This window comes from Kogia breviceps, chromosome 2 (assembly GCF_026419965.1).
Source record: "Kogia breviceps isolate mKogBre1 chromosome 2, mKogBre1 haplotype 1, whole genome shotgun sequence".
Classification (NCBI taxonomy): Eukaryota; Metazoa; Chordata; class Mammalia; order Artiodactyla; family Physeteridae; genus Kogia; species Kogia breviceps.
In genome coordinates, this window is record NC_081311.1 from 48,807,583 (window position 1) to 48,829,180 (window position 21,598).

Below are 21,598 nucleotides of genomic sequence, written 5' to 3' on the forward strand. Positions count from 1 at the left end.
CTTTGGAAGCGAACTGTAGTTCTATCAACATGTGAGTGGATAATAAATTGTGATATATCTACACAATGGAATACTACTCAGCAATAAAATAAGTGGCCTAATGGTACACTCAACAGCACAGCTGTTTGTCAGTGTTTGTCTGGAGATGGAGACGCAAGGGGATGGATAACAAAGGGGCATGAGGAAAATTTGAGGATAAGGGCAAGATACATTACCTTGCTTGTGGTGATAGTTTCATGGGTGTATACACATGTCAAAACTCACTAAATTGTACATTTCAAAGATGGGCAGTTTACTGTATGTCAATCATACATAAATAAAGTTGTAATAAAAACAGAAAAAATACACATTTATTATATAATTTTAAAGTTACTGAAAATATAATAAAGAAAAAATATAAATAAACAAGTGTCCAACCATTTGATTCAGCAAGCCCAGGTTTGGAAATTTTTCTACAGAAGCAAGAAGCACTAGTCCTAAGAACATGTGTTTGAGAACACTTATCACAGTATTGTTTTTAGAAGCAAAAACAGAAACAACTTAAAATATCTTTTGCCAGGGAAACAGATCAGTAAACTGTCAAGGACAATTATGCAGCCATTAAAAGAACAAACTTTATGCTTCAACTTGGAAGGTGGTTTCTGCTGTACGCTTAAGTGAGTAAAACAAAATGCAAATTATCCCGTGTGCTATTATGAGGTGACACTAGGTAGATGGACGGATGGATGAGCATCATAGATGGGCAGGTCCATGGATGGACGGACAGATAGATCTCCTACATATGTGCTTCCACATATGAACACAGAGAAAAGTGAGGACAGCTACACATTAAACTGTTATCATTGGATGGATTAGAAAGGCTTTGGGAGAAGATTGTTCATACGTTTATGAATTATTTAACTTGCAAATATGAGTATGTTTTACTTTTATTTTTAGAAAAGTAAAAAGAAAAAGGATTAAAATAAAATAAAATCAAGATTCAACTTGCTTTGAAATACATCCCCCAAATATGTCGGCTTGAGGGTTAGACAGGGGACCAGAGAGACCGAGGTGAGAGAAAGGAAGGGTAATAAAATGTCAATGGTAGAATCTAGGTGAATAGGTCATGAATATTTGCTGTGCCACTTGAAAATGACCATAATGAACACTGAGGGGAAAACTAACATAAAACAGTAGATAGGTAGGTATGTAGATAGATAGATAAGAAGATGAATGGATAAATAACCAGACAGACAAGTCCTCTGACCACTGCGAAAAGGGAATCCATAATGTAGCAGGAGATTAACTTTTCCTGGGATTGCCCAGGCTCCAGGTGTGCTCCATTTGACTCCCAGTAGCACACCATCTGTGCCATTGTCCCCCTTTTAATCTCCCTGGAGTGTGCTCTGGAGTGAACACTGTGTCAGGGCCTTTCTCAGGTGTACAGACTCTCCAGATACACAGAAGCCCATGGAAGGTTTGGGTCTTCAGAAGCACTTGGTACCCACCCCCAGGGTCCCTAAGACATCCCCTGCCTCTTGGGTCTTCTCTCCCCAACCCCATCGGGGAGTTCTGATTACAGGCTGTCTGCCACTCATAAGCTGCTACTGTGACCTCAGCTTCTTCATCATACCTACTGACACTGTCACAACAATACTGTGAGGCTCTTCTGCTTATCCCGTTTCCCTTTAGAGGAAGCCAAGGCACAGAGCAGTCATGTCACTTAATCTGGGTCTGTACTTTAGAAAGCGGTAGGGGGCTTCCCTGGTGGCGCAGTGGTTAAGATTCCACCTGCTGATGCAGGGGACACGGGTTCGTGCCCCGGTCCGGGAAGATCCCACATGCCGCGGAGCGGCTGGGCCCGTGAGCCGTGGCCGCTGGACCTGCGCGTCCGGAGCCTGTGCTCCGCGACGGGAGAGGCCACATCAGTGAGAGGCCCACGTACCGCAAAAAAAAAAAAAAAAAAAAGAAAGCGGTAGGGTTTGGGGCTGGCTCCTGAACCCGTGCTCTTAACACCTCTGCCCACATGGCTGCTTGTACAAGTGAGGGGGAAGCAGGGGCTTTGACTGCATCCCAATTCCAAACTCAACTCCCAAGATCACAATGGGACTCTCTGTAGCCCCTGGGCTGACAGCTGACAGAGGCTGCGTGGAAGCTCCTCCTGGCTCCCACAATGTGACTTGCCCAGAACGTGCTCACCTTAGACAGCCGCCACCTGCTTATGCCCCCTTCATCTGGGGGCCAGGACATCCCTTCTTCCTGGAGAGTTTGGGGAACTCTGAGGACAGAATTTCCTCCCACTGGCCTCGGGCCACACCCACAGGAGGACACATCATCTCCCCTTGCAGGCACTAACCTGGGCACCTCAGGGACTTGCAAAAGACCCCAGGCCTGCTTCTACATCCTCCCTGAGGCTCTGGGCCATCCACACAAATCAAAGCCCCACACCAGCTCCAGCCATCCCATCCCGAGACTGCATTTTAATGAGTCCAGGGGAAACACTTCCCCCAAAGAGATACTTATTCCTGCTTATCTTCATCCGCACCTTTCCCGGTCCAGAGGCTTTGCCTGGGCTCAAGCGATGAAGGAAAAGTGCCCTCAGAGGATGAGGCTGGCATGTTCCGAGTTGTGATTCCCCAAGCGGCAGTGGAGCAGAGGGCTCAGCCTTCCCAGTGGGGACTAAGGAGGCCTTATTATTATAATAAATCAGTCTCACTTGATTGGCTGCAAACGGTGGAGTGATGTGACCATATGTCACTTGGGCATTAAACAAATCCTAATGAGCTAAGAATATGTTTGTTTTAGCTAATTGACCTCTTTGGCCTTCATCAGCCACTTGGTAAACATCCTCAGATAATGATTTCCAGAGAGCGGATTGTGGCTCTCGAGTGGGCTGGGAAGGTCCCCCGGCCCCAAGACCACCTCCTCCGGCTGCCGGCTGAGACACACGTGCGCGCCTGCCTGTGGCCACTCGGTCCCAGGAGGGTGCACTGGCAGTAACGGGGCGAAGGGAAAAGAGTGCAGCCAGGCGGCTCTCCCAGTGCTCGTCCCTGGCTATGTGACCACACTCTGAGCCATAGCTGTCTCATCTGTTAAGTGAGGGCAATGCCCACTCCCAGAGGGATGGGGAGACGAAGCAGGGGTCCTAGGGTCTGGGCTCCGTGGTAGGTATTCTTGGAAATCTGTGCCAAATCAGTCACAGGCTGGACCCACGTCACTTCTATGCGAAGGAGCAGGAGTCCAGCAGTTCTCTGGGGACTGATGATCTGGATACCTGTGGGGTCCGGACCACAGAGACCTAAGTCCTCCAACTCAGTTCTCCTTGCAAGCAGTGGGCCAGGGGGCGAGCCCTCAACCAGCAAGGGTCTTCTTTAGCCAGGATAATGGTTGCTTGTTAGATCTCAGCGCTAACTTCATCTGCCCCGGAATCACCAAGCCCGTTCATCATGCCCCACATGAAGTTCAGACACTTCACTCCTATCATCTGAAAGCTGCCAGGGGGAACCACTTAGGTTCCCTGGAGGTGTTAGCAAGACAGGGGAATAAACTTCAAGCCGTGAAGTAGATGGAGCCTCAGACTCAACCTCGGCACGGTCTAAGTGACTGTGACCCCACAGGCTTCTTCTGGCTGCCTTCACATTCCCCCACCTAGGATGGTGGGCTTCCGTTAGCTACTGAACTCTGTTTCTTCAGCTACAAAACAGAGCAACTATCTGACACGGAGAACTTATCAGTAATTGAGTGCTTCCTTCTTCCCTGATGCTGTCAAGTGCCCTACCCATATTTCGTCACTTAATCTACACAATAAGTAAGACACTTCCCTAAGGGCACGGAGTAGAGGGTGGCAGCACCAGGGCCCCAAGTTCTCCCTAATTCCAGAGGGGTGTGTCACCCAGGGCAGTGGGGAAACGCTATTTACTTGCAGGTTAATAACTCCGCTTTGCAAGGTGGAGACTGTCAGCCTGTAAAGCATGGAGCACAGTGCCTGGCCCGTGGTAGGAACTCAGACGGTAGTTATTCACGTTAGTCTACCAGAGGTGGCGCAGCAAGATGAGACCCCACATACCTCCTGAGTCAAACCACTTCCGCCGCTTCTCTCCAGTCCCCAGGGCTGATGCGCTTGAATTAGACAGGATTAAAGGCTTACCGGAGCTGGAAGCTGCACCCCAACTCCCGTGTTTAGCCCCAGACCTTCTGTCCGCTGGCTGAGAAGGACACGGGAGAAAGGCAGCCGCGCAGGGCAGTGCTGTTGTTGCCTGGCGCACGGTGTCAAGAGAGCTTTTGTGCGGGAGCCAGCCCTTCCTCTGGATCCCCATGTCAAGAAAATGGACCCTGCTCCTGCCCATGCTGCTCTGCAGCCTGGCTGGCCCTACACACCTATTCCAGCCGAGCCTGGTACTGGACATGGCCAAGGTCCTCCTGGATAACTACTGCTTCCCAGAGAACCTGATGGGGATGCAGGAAGCCATCGAGCAGGCCATCAAGAGTCGTGAGATCCTGGCCATCTCAGACCCTCAGACTCTGGCCCATGTGCTGACAGCTGGCGTGCAGAGTTCCTTGAACGACCCTCGCCTGGTCATCTCCTATGAGCCCAGCACCCTCGAGGCTCCCCGGCAAGCCCCAGCACCCAAGAACCTCACGCTAGAGGAACTCATTGCGGGGCTGCAGAACGGCCTCCGCCATGAGGTTCTGGAAGGCAATGTGGGCTACCTGCGGGTGGACGACATCCCGGGCCAGGAGGTGATGAGCAAGCTGAGGAGCTTCCTGGTGGCCAACGTCTGGAGGAAGCTCATGGGCACCTCTGCCTTGGTGCTGGACCTCCGCCACTGCACTGGGGGCCACATTTCCGGCATCCCCTATGTCATCTCCTACCTGCACCCAGGAAACACAGTCCTGCACGTGGATACCATCTATGATCGCCCCTCTAATACGACCACTGAGATCTGGACCCTGCCTGAAGTCCTAGGAGAGAACTACGGTGCCGATAAGGACGTGGTAGTCCTCACCAGTGGTCGCACGGGGGGGGTGGCTGAGGACATCGCTTATATCCTCAAACAAATGCGCAAGGCCATTGTGGTGGGCGAGCGGACTGTGGGGGGCGCCTTGGACCTCCAGAAGCTGAGGATAGGCCAGTCTGACTTCTTTCTCACCGTGCCCGTGTCCAGGTCCCTGGGGCCCCTGGGCAAGGGCAGCCAGACTTGGGAGGGCAGCGGGGTGCTGCCTTGTGTGGGGACACCGGCCGAGCAGGCCCTGGAGAAGGCCCTGGCCATCCTCACGCTGCGCCGCGCCCTGCCGGGAGTCATCCAGCGCCTGCAGGAGGCCCTGCGCGAATACTACACACTGGTGGACCGCGTGCCCGCCCTGCTGCACCACCTGGCCAACATGGACCTGTCCTCGGTGGTCTCCGAGGAGGATCTGGTCACTAAGCTCAACACCGGCCTGCAGGCTGTGTCCGAGGACCCCAGGCTCCTGGTGCAGCTGGTCAGGTCCAAAGAAACCTCTTCTGGGCCCGAGGATGAAGCTGAAGAACCCCCGGAGATGGTCTCAGAAGTGCCCGAGGACGAGGCTGCCCGGCGGGCCCTGGTGGACTCCGTGTTCCAGGTGTCCGTGCTGCCGGGCAACGTGGGCTACCTGCGCTTTGACAGGTTCGCCGACGCCTCAGTGCTGGGGGTGCTGGCCCCGTACATCCTGCGCCAGGTGTGGGAGCCCCTGCAGGACACGGAGCACCTCATCATGGACCTGCGGCAGAACCCCGGGGGGCCATCCTCAGCCGTGCCCCTGCTGCTCTCCTATTTCCAGGGACCCGACGCCGGCCCCGTGCGTCTCTTCACCACCTACGACCGGCGCACCAATGTCACGCAGGAGCACTTCAGCCAGACCGAGCTGCTGGGCCAGCCATACGGCACCCAGCGCGGGGTGTACCTGCTCACCAGCCACCGTACCGCCACCGCGGCCGAGGAGCTGGCCTTCCTCATGCAGTCGCTCGGCTGGGCCACGCTGGTGGGCGAGATCACGGCGGGCAGCCTGCTGCACACGCACACGGTGCCCCTGCTGGAGACGCCCGAGGGCGGCCTGACACTCACAGTACCTGTGCTCACCTTCATCGACAACCACGGCGAGTGCTGGCTGGGGGGCGGCGTGGTCCCCGATGCCATCGTGCTGGCTGAGGAAGCCCTGGACAGAGCCCAGGAGGTGCTGGAGTTCCACCGAAGCCTGGGGGAGCTGGTGGAGGGCACGGGGCACCTGCTGGAGGCCCACTATGCTCGGCCAGAGGTCGTGGGGCAGACGGGCGCCGTGTTGCAAGCCAAGCTGGCCCAGGGGGCCTACCGCACAGCGGTGGACCTGGAGTCGCTGGCCTCCCAGCTCACGGCAGACCTGCAGGAGATGTCTGGAGACCACCGTCTGCTGGTGTTCCACAGCCCCGGCGAGATGGTGGCTGAGGAAGTGCCCCTACCACCTCCCATCGTCCCCTCCCCAGAGGAGCTCTCCTACCTCATCGAGGCCCTGTTCAAGACAGAGGTGCTGCCGGGCCGGCTGGGCTACCTGCGTTTCGACGCCATGGCTGAGCTGGAGACGGTGAAAGCCATCGGGCCGCAGCTGGTGCAGCTGGTATGGCAGAAGCTGGTAGACACGCCCGCGCTGGTGGTCGACCTGCGCTACAACCCCGGCAGCTACTCCACGGCCGTGCCGCTGCTCTGTTCCTACTTCTTCGAGGCAGAGCCCCGCCAGCACCTCTACTCCGTCTTTGACAGGGCCATGTCGAGGGTCACAGAGGTGTGGACCCTGCCCCAGGTGGCAGGCCAGCGCTACGGCTCCCACAAGGACCTCTACATCCTGGTGAGCCACACCAGCGGCTCGGCGGCTGAGGCTTTTGCACACACCATGCAGGACCTGCAGCGCGCCACCATCATCGGGGAGCCCACGGCCGGAGGGGCGCTCTCCGTGGGCATCTACCAGGTGGGCAGCAGCCCCTTATATGCCTCCATGCCCACGCAGATGGCCCTGAGTGCCAGCACCGGTGAGGCCTGGGACCTGGCTGGGGTAGAGCCAGACATCACCGTGCCCATGAGCGTGGCCCTCTCCACAGCCCAGGACATAGTGGCCCTGCGTGCCAAGGTGCCCACTGTGCTGCAGACAGCTGGGAAGCTCGTAGCAGATAACTACGCCTCCCCCGAGCTGGGAGCCAAGATGGCATCCAAACTGAGCCGTCTGCAGAGCCGCTATGCCAGGGTGACCTCAGAAGCTGCCCTGGCCGAGATGCTGGAGGCTGACCTGCAGGTGCTGTCCGGGGACCCACACCTGAAGACAGCCCATATCCCTGAGGATGCCAAGGACCGCATTCCTGGGATTGTACCCATGCAGGTGAGTTACAAGGGAGACTTGGTCCAGCACAGTCCCAGGAGAGAGTCAATCAACTGTCCGCACATCCAGGGTTCTGTGCAGGGTGCAAGGCAACGGCTTCCAGACGTGCTTTCATGTTAAATTTTTCACCAGTCACATCTTTTCCTCTCTCTCACCCTGTCCTCCGGTCCCTCATGTGCCCATGAGGTCCCTGAGCACCTCAGTAAAACATTGGTACCCACAGGAGCTCAGTTTGAAAAGTGCTAGTATAGAATGAGCTTCACTCTTGGTTGGGTAGAATGCAAGGGTTTGTAGGGCTTCTCATTGTCAGGGTTGGAGAAAGAGGTTGATAAGTCACATGAGGTCCCCGTGATTACCTATTCTGGAAATGTGGGGTTTGGGTGCATCCACATCACCTGCCTGCCTCAGGGGTTTGCAGTTTGTGTGAATGAGTCAGGCGGATGGAGACAGGGAATCAGCACAGGTCCTGGCATCACAGTTGCCTTGGAGCTAGAGCATGGAGCCTGGGGACAGGTCCAGAAGTGCCCATGCACAGCCTGGACAACCCCTGCAGTGAGGCTGCCTTGGTTAGGCACCGACTGCCTTCTCCTCCCCTCCCCCAATGCCAAGTACTGTCTCCCAAAGGAGTTGCGCTGGGTGGGCGTGCACCATGATACAAGGGCCAACTGAATGGGAAATTCTGGACCAGGCTGTGTGGTCAAGATATTTGAAGCCAGCACTGCAGGTCTAGGGAACACTGACAAGGTAAATCAAGGCTGAGGAGTTTTGCTGCAGGGTAGATGAGGGAAAAATTCTCCCGATCAAGGGCCAAAGCACACCGTGGGACTCACCAAGCACTCCCATCAGCGAAGAGCTGGATCTAAAGCACCTTTACAACCCCTCTCCATGGTGTTTATCATCTATGATATAACTGCATAATCACAACAAGTAGGCAGGGCAGCATTTGTCCTGGTTCCCTTGAAGCCAGGACCTGAGACAGGGGCTTAGGTGCGGTCAGTTGATGTGGGAGGTCGTCACTGAAGCAGGAGTGAGGGAGCAGGGAAAGGGGGGCAGGAAGTGTGGGCGCATCGTTGAGCCTGTTGCTTCTGAAGATTGCAACAGCACCCTGACAAGTGTGAGGAATGCCTCTGCAAACGTGACCCCGCCGCTCCCGCTCTCTGTTAGCTGAAGGTCCCCCTGGGGACGTGAACTCTCTCAGATTCTGGGGCAGCTTGGAGAAGGTCCTGAAGTAGAGAGTAAAAAACAAGGGTATGCTAGAGGCAAAGCCCTGTCAGCCTGGGTCAAGCTGTGGCTGAAATCAGAGGAGGGCTGAGGGCACCAAAAGCATCTACTGGTGAACTGTTACCCCATTTTACAAAAAGAGGAACTGAGGCCTGGAGGGGTAACCGAGAAGAGTGGCCCCTGGCCAAAGGGCTTGTGACTGAGGTCAGAACAAGGCCTGGAGGCCGGGTGTCCTAGTCAGCAGGGGTGTTCCTGGTTTGGAGTCACCTGGTGTGGATTCATATTCTGGCTCTTCCACTTACTGGCTGTGTGACCTTGGGCAAGTTACTTAATCACTCTGTGCTTCAGTTTTTTTTTCAGTAAAAAGATGGGGATAATAAGTGTCTTCTCTACACTAACTGCTACAACATGTTCAGCACAGGGCCAGATCCCTGGTAAAGACTCAAGGGCCCAGTAGTTCATGTCTTCAGATGATGATGTCTTTAGATGATGAGCTCAGAGACAAAAAGTGTCTGGGGAGCCCAGGGGAGTCAGAGTGGAGACCATGCCTGGGCCTTTCAGCTCTGACGCCAGGGTGAGAGGTCGGCACCCATGAGCATTCCCTGTAAGGAGGCTGCTGACCACTCATTGGGGTTCATATCCCAGGCCCACTACCCATGTAACCTCCTGGATACCATCAGGAAAGGCCCTGGCACCTACAACCTCCTTAGGAAATGTTAGCTCCCTTCCCGTGGGCTCAATATATCTCATGATATAAAGGACCTCCGTGACACCCACTTTCAAATCTGACCTTTCACTGTATCTGGCAGAAGTGACAGGGGGTGGATGCTGGGCACGGTTTGGCAGGAGAACAGGGAAACATGGCTATGGGAGAGTTTGATCTGGACTTCCTTCTTTAGCAGAGTTAATTGTCCACTTAAGTACTATGATCAATAATGAAATAAAGATACTCAGAACCTTAAAAAAAAAAATTTGAGCTTTCAAATCTCTCCTCTCCTGACACGGAGCCTACCTCCCACTCTTTCAGATCCCTTCCCCTGAAGTCTTTGAAGACCTGATCAAGTTTTCCTTCCATACTAATGTGCTTGAGGGCAACGTTGGCTACTTGAGGTTTGATATGTTTGGGGACTGTGAGCTGCTCACCCAGGTCTCCGAGCTGCTGGTGGAGCATGTCTGGATGAAGATTGTACACACGGATGCCCTGATTGTCGACATGAGGTCAGTGGGCGGGACCCAGCAGTTCCCAGCAAGGCTGGGGCAGCTGCTGGAAGACAGTCAAAGCCATGAGTCTAGTAGGGAAGAAAGGACCCTGGGACGCCGGGCAGAACCCAAGTGGAATAGCCCGCCTGGCTCTCAGGGCTCTGGCCAGCTATTCTGGGGGTTCTGGTTTAATTAGCCAGGTGGGGCCCCACCGCTGTTGGTTTTTTTAAGCTCAAATGACCGAGGCTGAGAACCACTGAGCTAATCCAGTGGTCTCCAAACTTATCTAGTCACAGGATTCAGCGAGGAGAGAGGGGAAGGGTGACCTTAAACACACTGATTCCAGGACCCCTCCCAGCCCTGCTGAATCCAAAGCCCCAGGAGTGAGGTCCAGTGATCTGTATATTTAACAGGCATCACCCAGGTGACTCTGATGATCAGCCATGTTTGGGACAGCTAGGCTTCCACCTGTGCTCGTGTCTCACATCTCACGAAATCAGCCCAGGACAACCCCGGTCACGAGAATCATAAAGCCAGTGGCCCAGAGAGAATTTGCCATTTAGCCACTATTGTTGCAAAAAGAACTCTTTACACTACAAAGTGATTGTTGGGGGGATGCTTTCAGCTAGACCTCTCATCTGCTTCTGTGAAGGCATGCCTCAACAGGTTGAGTTTCCTTCCGAGAGCTGGGGGAGGGGACTTGCGAGGGTAACGGGTAGAAGAATGCCCTTCAGTGACCAGACCTCTTGTCACTCCCGGGCCCATCAGCAGACATGCCCTGGGCGCCTTCCATAGACACTGGGAAGGGGGAAGCCAGCTCCCCTGGGAATTGGACAATTCCCCACCCCACCCCCGCCCATCCCCAGCTGCTGGATTGACTGAGAGGGAGCTCTGGTTTCTGGCTTGCAAAACTCTTGTGATTCTTAGTCGCCACTAGGTGGCACTGGATCCCAGAGGCAGACTCTCCTCCCTGGAAGATGACCCATCTCCCAGGGCTTGGGTTTGGGTATACACAGACCTTGAGCTTGGGGACTCCTGTGGCACCTCTGATGACTTTATTCTTCAAACGCCCTATTGAACATCCAAATGACCCTCATGCTAAGTCCCTTTCTGCTTAACTGTGTCATCCACATTTTTCTAAAGAGGAGACCCAGCCCACAGGTGTGCTTTTCTTAAAGATCCTTCCAAGCCAAGGTTTGGACGTTCAGATGCTGAAGTCATGGGCCCTGAACCCATCCGGGCCATCCTAGACCATCAGCTGGAAGAGACTCCTAATACACTGCCAGCCCAGGATTCCTCGTTTCACAAATAAGGAGACAGGGGCCCAGCGAGGTCACACAGCAGGACGAATCCAAATAGCCTGGAATGATCACAGGATCCCTCACCCCCAATGCAGTTCCACAACTCTGAACACTCCACCACGCTAAGAGCTATGTTAGGACACCTCAACTAAGATACCTAGTGGGTTTTGTGAAATTATCAAGCATGAAACTAGGGAAGACAGTGCTCTCAAAATGTTCAGGCAGCATGGGTGCGTGGGAGCAGTCCACGGTCAGTAAGCTGGGGAAATTTATCAACAAGTTCCGCACTGCAGGACTTAGGGCCTTTAATATAACATATACAATATGTATCACATAATGTATTAATGTGTGAACAGAAGGGATGGGTAAGTTATGCAGTATTTTCTAAATGAATTTGACCACACAGTCTCTGGTTCTCAAGAATCTTGTACTCTGAGAAATGCCAACCAAAGAATTCTGTAGGAGGAAGAAAGGACACCAGACTGAGGCTGCCTGGAATTAGAACCCTCCACAGGGCAAGGATTAGGGCACCCAGAGGGGCACCGAGGGCTTCCCTGTGGGCTCCGTCCCTCAGTGGGCAACATTTCCCTTCCCTCAGGTTCAACATCGGTGGTCCCACCTCCTCCATCTCCGCCATATGCTCCTACTTTTTTGACGAAGGCCCACCTATTCTGCTGGACAAAATCTACAACCGGCCCAATGACTCTGTCAGCGAGCTCTGGACCCACGCACAGCTCGAAGGTGGGTACAGAAGCCGTTCCTTCCTATTATCATTCTAGAAGCTTCTGGGAAATCAAGGAAAGACAGTTTGGGTTCGGGTAAAAGTAGCTAGAAAAAATTGTAGCTAGAATATAAAGCCCCCGTCCTATGCCATGTACTCTGTACATAAGACCTTTAATCCCTGCAAAACGTGTACTATTATACCTATTTTCTAGATGAGAAAAATGAGTCCCAACTAGGTCAAATAGCTTGTCTAAGGTCACTCAGCTAATAAGTGATAGCTCCCAAACTCGAACACTGGTTTGTCTAAAACTAAAGTGCCTGCCATTCCTGCCACAGCAACCATCAGCCTGCAAGACAAATATAAACCTAGAAGGGTCCTCGGGCCATCACCAAATCCCACAGCATTTCCAGTGGTTTTCCACCTCACCTGAACTCTCAGCAGCTTCCCAGCACACCTACCTAAAGGAAGTTCATAACGCTGATGGAGCTTCTGTTACCTGCCCTGGGCCCAGAGCAGTGGCCAGGGGAAGCAGTACAGGCCCTGCGCTTAGGAAGCAGTACAGGCCCTGCGCTTTACAGAGCCACGGCTCTCCAGCCACATCCCAGGTGGATAGCCTTGCTCCATCTCCCTTGCCTAGCTTGCAAAACCAAGGAACCTGCGCATCCATCTGAAAAGAGGGGGCTGGGAAACCAATGGGGGGGTGTGCCTCCTCCGATCAGAAAAGCACCCTGCAGTTTTCATTTGCATACTTCCTTATCACAGAAGCATTTGGAGGGAAACTTCCAAGATATACATTCAATAATATTGCAAAATATAAATAAAAATCAGGACCAGATGAATTCTCAATTCAAATAGACATTCAAGACCAGTAGCTAAAAACAGATCTGCAGATCATGGGGTCTTGGAATTGCGATGTCCAGTATGGAAGCCACATGCCACACACAGATTGAGATGCATAAAGTGTTCAGTGCACACCAGATTTGGAAGACTTTTTATGAAAAAAAGGATGTAAAGTATCTCAATAACTTTATTGATGACATTTGGAGAGGAACATATTTTGGATTTATTGAGTTAGAGAAAACAGTATTAAAATTCGTTTCATCAATTTTGTTTTACTTGTTTAATGTGGCTTCTAGAAAACGTGAAGTGACATATGTGGCTTGCATTCGGGCTCGTGTTGCTTTTCTACTGGACATCACTGTCCTAGAGGGCTATCGTCATTAAGTGACAAACTTGGCTCTTCTGAGGGTCCAAAGTGAAGAGAGTCTGGTCAGGTTAGCCGTTTTCTCGGGTAAGTTAGTCCAACCTCTTCCCATCACTGGTGATAAAATCTCTCAAGCACTGGCATGCTCAGGATCCAGCACACATCCTTATCCCCATTTTACAGATGCAGAAACTGGGGCTCAGAAAGGTGGGGTGACTTGCCTGTGGACACAAGGACACAGAACTAAATCCCTGGCCCTCCCCTCTGGAGTCTAAGCAGTATGGAGAAGGCAGGTGCCCGGGGTGGGGACTTGACTCCCTGTTTTGAAGGGCCTTATACCCTGCAGGTGAACGCTACGGCTCCAAGAAGAGCATGGTCATTCTGACCAGCAGTTTGACGGCTGGCGCCGCAGAGGAATTTACCTACATCTTGAAGAGGCTGGGCCGGGCACTGGTCATCGGGGAGGTGACCAGTGGGGGCTGCCAGCTGCCGCAAACCTACCACGTGGATGACACCGACCTGTACATCACCATCCCCACTGCCCGCTCGGTGGGCGCCACAGACGGCAGCTCCTGGGAAGGGGTGGGCGTGGTGCCTGACGTGGCTGTCCCTGCAGAAGCGGCCCTCGCCCGAGCCAAGGAGATGCTCCAGCACACTCTGCTAAGGGCGAGGCGGAGCCCACGCCTGCAGGGCCGCCGCAAGGGCCACCGTAGTCAGAGCCAGAAAAGGGCGGGACCTCTGGGACACATCCAAGGGGCACCCAGGCATGAGGTCCCGACTGAGGCCCCCAAAGGGCAGAAAAGGGGCCTGATGCCCTCTGGTTAGGCTTGAGAATCAGAGGTACCCTTGGAGCTCATATATCTGGTCTCTTCCCAATTGCCAGCATCCTCTCTGTTGGAACACCTCGGGACAGGAAGCTCAACCCCCTCCAGGGAAGTGAAGTCCATATCTATCCCTACCCACGCTTCTTAATCACCAATCCCTGGTCCTCATGCTGTCAACTAGAGCGTCTCTGTCCAATAACGTCATAACATGAGCCATGGATGCCAGGCACATGTGTCACTTTACACTGTTAAGGAAAGCATAAAGAAGCAGGTGAAATTAATTTTAAAAGTATACTTTATTTAACCCACTATATTCACAGCAGTATCATTTCCATGCGTATTCAATATCAAAAATGTTATGAATGAGATGCTTTTGCACCAAGTCTTTGAGATCCGGTGTGTGTCCCACGCTTACAGGACATCTCCACTGGCATGTGTTACATGTCTAGCACACAGCAACCACCTGCAGCTGGTGGCTCCCACGTGGGACAGTGCAGGCCCAGAGGTCAGGAGCCCCACTCTCCCGCTACACTGTCCCCATTCTGTCCTCCCTGCACCTGCATCTTCCCCAGCAGTGTACTCCAACTCTGCCCTGGGATCATTTCTGTCCCCGCCATGGTGTGTAGCCCTCAGGGGTGGAAACCGTCCTATGCATCCTCGTCTCCTAGTGCCCAGCACTTGGCATGGCACCTGACACAGGCAGTGGATACACAGTAAACACACATGCCTATCAAGCCGCAAAACTATGTCTTCCTCCAAGTGGCAGCCCTCAGACACATGAAGACAAGTTCAGTTTCACTTAGAACCCTCTCCTCCCTGCCCTAAACCCTCCCAATCCAATTCTACACAGCAAGTCTATCTTTCCTTCACGTTCCTTCCATGACCTTGTTATCCTGCTTCTGCCAGGGACCCAAAAGTGAGCTCCGGTGCCACGCAGAATCCCGCCATGCAGCGTCGCTACCAGAGGGGAGAGTGGCCCTGGGTGGTGGTCTGGGGACCTGCCCTGCTCATCCAAGTGCAGCCTGTCACTGTGCCAGCTCTGGCGACCAAGCTGACTCCTAACAGGGTGAGAAGTTTGAGGCAGGCAGAGCCCAAGACCTCCCTCGGATTTGGGCCAGCCCCGGGAGGAGACCTGGAGCCCAGGGGTAACTTGGGGGAATGAGAGGCGCCCAGTTTGTGCCCTGGGTCCATGCAACTCTGCTCTGCTAGAGTCACAGGGACCCAAAAATGAGAGACCTCTGAGGGTCTGCCCAAAGTCATGGTGGGGAGAGGCCAGGAGGGTGGGGAGATCCCAGTGCACAATCCCTGCTCCCAGAGCTCCAGGCTCCAGGACTGCCGGGGTGAGGATGAAGGTCTGGTCCTGTCTGGCCTGGCCCTCTGGTGAGTCCAGGCTGCAGCTGCCCAAGGCAACTCCCCAGGGCACCAGGCATGGCCTGGACTTCATCAGCACCCTCCCTAGACCTCAGAGATCTGGGGAATCTGGGCCACCACCATCCCTAGGGGTTTCTCCACTAGAATACCTCAAAACAACCCTGTCTAAACTGGAAAGCCCTGATGGAAAGCAAGATTTCTCTCCAGCTCCTTTTCCTCCTGCTAAATTCAAGTAAGATTCATGGCATGATCGAATTTTAGTAGATACCATATATACTGTGATCTCACATTTTTCTTCATTAAACCTACTGCTATCCAGGCAGATGTGTGACCACATTATATGCTTACACTCTGGGACTCTCTCTCCTCCCTCTTTCTCTCTCTCTCACACCCACAAAGAGATACATACATATGTATACATGCATATATATGTATGTGTGTGTGTATATATATATATATATATATATACAGAGCTATGAGATGATTACCTAAATCAAACAATGGTTTCTTCTAGATGGTAGCATTTGAGGTGATGTTTTAACTTTCTTATTTATACTTTCTCTTTTTCTTAAATCCTTATAATTAGCATATATCATTATTTTCAAATGCAGCCAGGATTATTCCAAAAATATAATAAATAAGGTAACATAAATTATATAACTGACTCACTATCTATACCTTAGTGATCATTAGTGGTTGTTCATTTTTTTATGGGTTTTCCTTTCTCATCTTTTGGATTTCCCTGATTTGCACCACTGGTGTTTCCTGCAGCTTAATTAGTTTAAGGTGTCCCACAGGCACTGTGGGGTCACAGATGGCAAATACCCTGGTGGGTCTTAAACAGGGGAAGGGGCGGAGCAGTTTAGGGTAGGTGACATACACAGATCTCTCTTCTGAGATCCACACCACATGGACACCCATTATTACCATCTCCACCAGAGTCATCTCCGCCCAGAGCCTTAGATAGGGTCAGTTATTCACTGGCGGTCACACATCTAACACAGTGGATGTTTGCCCTCCTTTAGGCTACCAGCATTTGCACCCCCTTTGGATGTTCAGAGAATTGCTCCCCATATGAACCTGTGGGGAACAGGCTTACTCAGAAGCAGAGAGGTGGTTAGGAGCTCAGGTTCCAGCTGGAGACTGCCCAGATAGGAAGGCCAGCCCTGCCACTTCCAGGCTGTGTGACTCCGGGCAACTTACTTCACATCTCTGTGCCTCAGTTTCCTCATCCATGTGATGGGCGAGATAATAGCACTTTGGGGGCTGTGTAGATTAAATGATTAATCTAGTGCTTGGCCAATGTCAGCTGTAACCATTCCCCCACCATGAAACCAGATATCCTGGATGCTCACTTTTCTAGCTCCCTGGCTGTAGGGTATGGACACGTGGTTCTGCCTGGGCCATCCAGAGGCCCCTGTGCAGGACAATTTTTTTTTTTTTTTTTTTGGAGCAAGTGACCCAGGGAAACTTGGTAGCAGCAATGGCCAGATATCCAGTGTGCAGGGCAGCATGGCCACGCCCTGACTTATCAGGGGCAGAGGCAGCAACTTCCAGAGGTGGTTCCCCTGCCTGACCACAGCTGAGGTCCTGCTGAGTAGCTCCTTGCTTCTGCCTACTATTCAGCCTGGGCCCCCTGCTTGCCCACCCAACACTGGGTGCAGCCCTGGCTCCTCTCAAGATATCCTTTTCCACTTCAGCCAGCCACAGACTTTGCTTTCTTACAATGAACTGCACCGTCCATCCCCCCTGCCTTGTCTTGAGGTCCTGGCTCGGTACCTAAATCCCCACCACAGCCTCCTGCCCCATTTCTGTGTTCCGGCCTGTAGCCAGGGCCGCTGCTCTGCCATGCAATCTTCTCCCATGTCCCCCTGCTTGAGGACCCTCAAGGCACCCACTGATGTGCTGTGAGAGGGGCTGGACCAGGCTGTACACCCCCTTTCCCAGGGTATCCCCAGCCACAGACAGGCTGGACCTTCACCATAAGGATCGTTGCTGGAGACCTGACCCAGCTCTCAGGCACCATGCTGGAGCACGAGAGGGTAGGACCCCAGCTCTTCTCCCATCTCACTCACCCTCCTGTTTCCTGTGTGCTTCCATCTGCCAAACAGCCCAACACGAAGCAGACGGCCCCGTTTGTGTGTCAGTGAGGGTCATGGCCACCCACACTGCTTTAATGCAATGAAAGGATACAACTTGGAAAGAAAAAGGATACAGCCCGAATCACAGCTGTGGGCAAAGAAACCTGCCTCCAAGGTCCCCAGTGGAGAGCGCTCAACTCACACTTCCTGGTTTCTATAGGATTAGCTGCCTAAGGACCTCCTTGCTACCTTGCAGATCAGGGTGGCTGGCAGTGAAAATAGCCTCCTAATCCAAGCAGCTTAGAATAGCAAGGGTATCAGAGGCTACTGGCTTCCTGTCTCCTGCTCCAGGAAAACATAAGATGACTGGGGAAGAAAAAGTTACATTTAAAGAACAAGAACGGCTACCCTCCTTCCAGAATGCACGGTCTCCCCAGTGCCCATTCAAAATCGCTTTCCAAAAATTCTTCTTTACTAGGACGTGGCACAAATCAAAACACATTGGAGAATAATTTGTTTTTAAAATAAAAGTTTTATTCTATGTATTTCATATTTACTATATGATGTTTAGACCTCACACATGACTTCTACAAAAAACAAAAACAAAATTATACATATAGGTAGGGCATGTAAAACCCCTTCTCTGAAGAGAAGTGGACTGCAGGGGAGGCATGCTGCCACCAGGGGGCGGTAGCACCTCCCAAGGAAAGAAAGGCTGGAGGTTTACCTTAGGACAACGCCTGCTGACTTTCACCCCTCTATAGGGTCTCTCCCTGTGCCTAGAGGAACAGGGCAGTACTGTGAGGTTAGCAGGGCCAGGCCCACCACGCAGTTGGTTCAAATGCTGGGAGCATAACAGTTAGAGGTCTCCAGCTGGTGGTTCCTGCCCCTCCCCACACCACCACCACTAACGTGCTTCCTTAAGTCCATGCCATTTTGGCCATCAGTTTTTTAGAGAGACAATTCCACATACAGACCTGATTTCCGGCCTCTATTGAGAGCTGCCCTTGGCCTGGCACTAAGGAGTCTTTACCTAGGACACATAAGCTCCAGGTGTCAGGGCGACCCTCACCTCCTCTTCTCTCCACTCTCCCCAAGCCCAGTGGGCTACACACACTTTCATTAACATAATTATATAGTCTTTTGAGTAGAATCTGCTGTCTAAGATTCAGGAATTGGCCAGAAGTAGATATGGACCTAGGACCCTGGCCTTGTTAAGGTTTTACTCCTCTTCCAGATAAAAGCAGAAAGAAAAGCAAATCTTGGTTAAAATTGAGAACTCAAATGGATCTGAATTCAGAATGTCTCATTTTAGCCTCATGAGCACATTTGGGGGACTTTTAGAAATCTTAATGGAATGGCTGCTGTTTGGGAAGTCATATATTGATATATAATTTGCTATTTTTCCAGCCACTCTAGGTATTTTCTCTTCCATTGTCCAAAAAGCAAGCCAAGACTTTCTGTTTATTGGCTCAGTGGCTCCTGTGTTACCTGCCTAATGATGGTATTGCCAAAAAACCACCAGGGCTGAGATCCTGAGAAAAGATGCAGAGCACGTTGGAGGATAGAGGCAAAGACACCAACATGGCATGGGGATGCTGCTTGATGCTAAGAGAGGATATTCTTAGGTGGGAGGTGCTGGGGAATGTTCTGTAAACTGGAGAGACAGGGGAGGGATTTTAAAAAGACAGACTGCCTATCCTACCAGAATAGGATTACGGTAGAGAACAGATTAAATTAGATATAGAGAAGTTAAGGAGTGTGATGATTCTTACCCCAGAATTGTCGAGTAAAATTCATACCTGCTGATGTGATGTTCTGTGGCAACATCATCTGCCAATTCTTAACTGGGATGGAAGGTGGCAGAGAGAGCGTGGGCAAAGTCATGATTAAAAGTGACTGATCTCCAGTCGATATAGGAGGGTAGGAGAGAAAAGGGACGAGACAGGCTTCAACTGCCATGGGGACTTTGGGAACGCAGCCTGGTGACAAGTAGGAACTGCCACATTGATAAACTGTAAGTCATCACCTCCATAAGTCATCTTGGCGTCTGTCAATTTGAATGGCTACAAAGCAAGTTGCATCTACATCAATTTTTACCAAAATGAACTCCATCTTAAAAACTTGACTTGGGAGATGTTTTCTTGTGCTTCTTCATAAAACTAATTAACTTTAATTTTTTTTCAAAATGTCTCTCTTGCTTATGAATGACGTGGTCACTATTAGTAATCATTCTGTTTGCAGCCATAGCCGAGGTTCCCAGAGAAGTGTGGGTGGGCCAGGGAAGACACACCAGTGTAGACATCTCAGGGGTCCTAGCCTTGACCTCACCACCTCTTGCCCTTCATTGCTTTGCACGTCAGCTCATCAAGGACCTCAATGCTCACTGCTATAAAGTCAGGGGATGGACTAGAAACGTAGAATCCCTTTCAATTCTAAATTTCTATTGTTTTAGTATAGTGCACTTATGCCTGTCAAACTGATTTCAAAGAAATTATAGAGCAATCCAACAAGTCAGAGGAGAACAGCTGTGCATCCATTTTAACAGATGTCGAAACCCTTGTTCGAAGCTGGTTTGTCAGGAATGAGGCCAGAACCAGGCATCTTGTTCATTCCTCCCACAAAGGTCTGTCGAATGCCTATTTGCCTACATTGTTCTAGTTGCTGGGGATACAGCAGCGAACAAAACAGAAAAAATCCCTTATGGAACTTACATTCTAGTGATGGAAAATACAAGAAACAAGACAAATCAGTAAAAAGAGTAAGCAAAACGGTGAAAAGTGCTCAAGAGAAGGGCAATAGAAAATGTTGGGGAGGAGAAGAAGGGTACAAGTTGAAATTGTAGACAGGGAGTCAATGCCTGTCTTAAGCCCCAGTTTTTTCATCGTCCACAATGCCACACAACCTGGCTGGGCTGAGCAGATGCATGGCAGGCTGGGAAGGATGTGAGCACAGTGGGGCAGTCTTGGGGTCTTATTTTTGTAGTGCTTCTCAAGAACCCCTGGTCTTAGGAAAGTCAGCTGACCTCTTGGAGTTCAGTTTCTTCCGTAGTAAAACGGGAATTAAGTATCGACCTCCTGCGGGACCTTTCTGGTGGCGCAGCGGTTGGGAGTCCTCCTGCCAATGCAGGGGACACGGGTTAGAGCCCTGGTCTGGGAAGATCCCACCTGCCTCAGAGCAACTAAGCCCGTGCACCACAACTACTGAGCTGCGCTCTAGACCCCACGTGCTGCAACTACTGAGCCCACATGCCACAACTACTGAAGCCCATGAGCCTAGAGCCCGTGCTCCGCAACAGAGAAGACACCGCAATGAGAAGCCCGTGCATCACAACAAAGAGTAGCCCCCGCTCACCGCAACTAGAGAAAGCCCGCACACAATGAAGACCCAACACAGCCAAAAATTAAAAATCAATCAATTAATTAATTAATTAATTTTTAAAAGTATCTACCTCCTGAGCATGTCATGTGGATTAAATGACATAACATACATCAGTGCATGGTGTGGAGTCTCAGATTCCAAACCCATGAGGTGCCCTCTCCTGCCCCACATGGGACGGCAGCCCTTCTAATTAATCTTCTTCCCCACATGGGATGGCAGGAGAAGGAGGCTCTCCAAATCTTCAGCCCCCTTCTGGGCACAGCCTCCCGGTGGGCAAATTGTAGCCCCACGCAGCTCCCAAAGGGGCCCGGCCTGCAGGGTTCCTGACCTCCTTCAGGGATGGTGGGGCCTCCAAGCCTCCCTGTAGAAATGGGGGTGTTTCCTTGGTGCCTCTGGGAAGCACTACTGCTTCCTTCCAGATGCAGAGGAAACGGCTCAGGGCGTCCATCTCCTCTCCTCCAACCCACTTTTCCTGCAGCAGCCAGAGGCCCCCTGGAAGGGTTTCTTGGAGCCGGCCCTCCAGGTCCCTGGTCCGAACTCCTTTCCTTCGATGCCTTCCTATGTCTCCATCTCAGAGGCCCACCTCCCCACTAAGTCTGCCCCACCTGGGCCTTGGAGCAGCCTCAGACACTACAGCTCAGGACCACCTTCTCCCCAGCACTGCCCTCCCTGTCTGAATCACCAGCTCCTGCTGGACTCTGAGGCTCAGCTCACATCCCCACACCTCAGGAGGCCTCCAGGGGTACCCTCCTCCCCTACCCACAGGTCTGACTTGGGCATGCCCCTCGACGTGCCCAGCACCCCGGCACAGGCCTCTGTTCTGCATCTGTCGCGCTGCACCCTAATCATCTCACACCCTGAACAAGGACTATGCTCGATTCACAGTGGGTTGAACTCACTGTGCCCCCAGCAGGGCCTGGCACACCATCTGCCACAGCACGGGTGCCCAG

General features: G+C 52.1%; 1 protein-coding gene across 1 annotated transcript; it reads left to right on the top strand.

The window, feature by feature from the left end:
• Positions 1-4,293: 4,293 nt before the first annotated feature.
• Positions 4,294-13,816, top strand: RBP3 (retinol binding protein 3). Its single transcript, XM_059053083.1, has 4 exons — positions 4,294-7,341; positions 9,590-9,780; positions 11,662-11,804; positions 13,338-13,816. Exons 1-4 carry the CDS (start codon positions 4,294-4,296, stop codon positions 13,814-13,816), a joined length of 3,861 nt encoding a protein of 1,286 aa, XP_058909066.1.
• Positions 13,817-21,598: the final 7,782 nt, after the last annotated feature.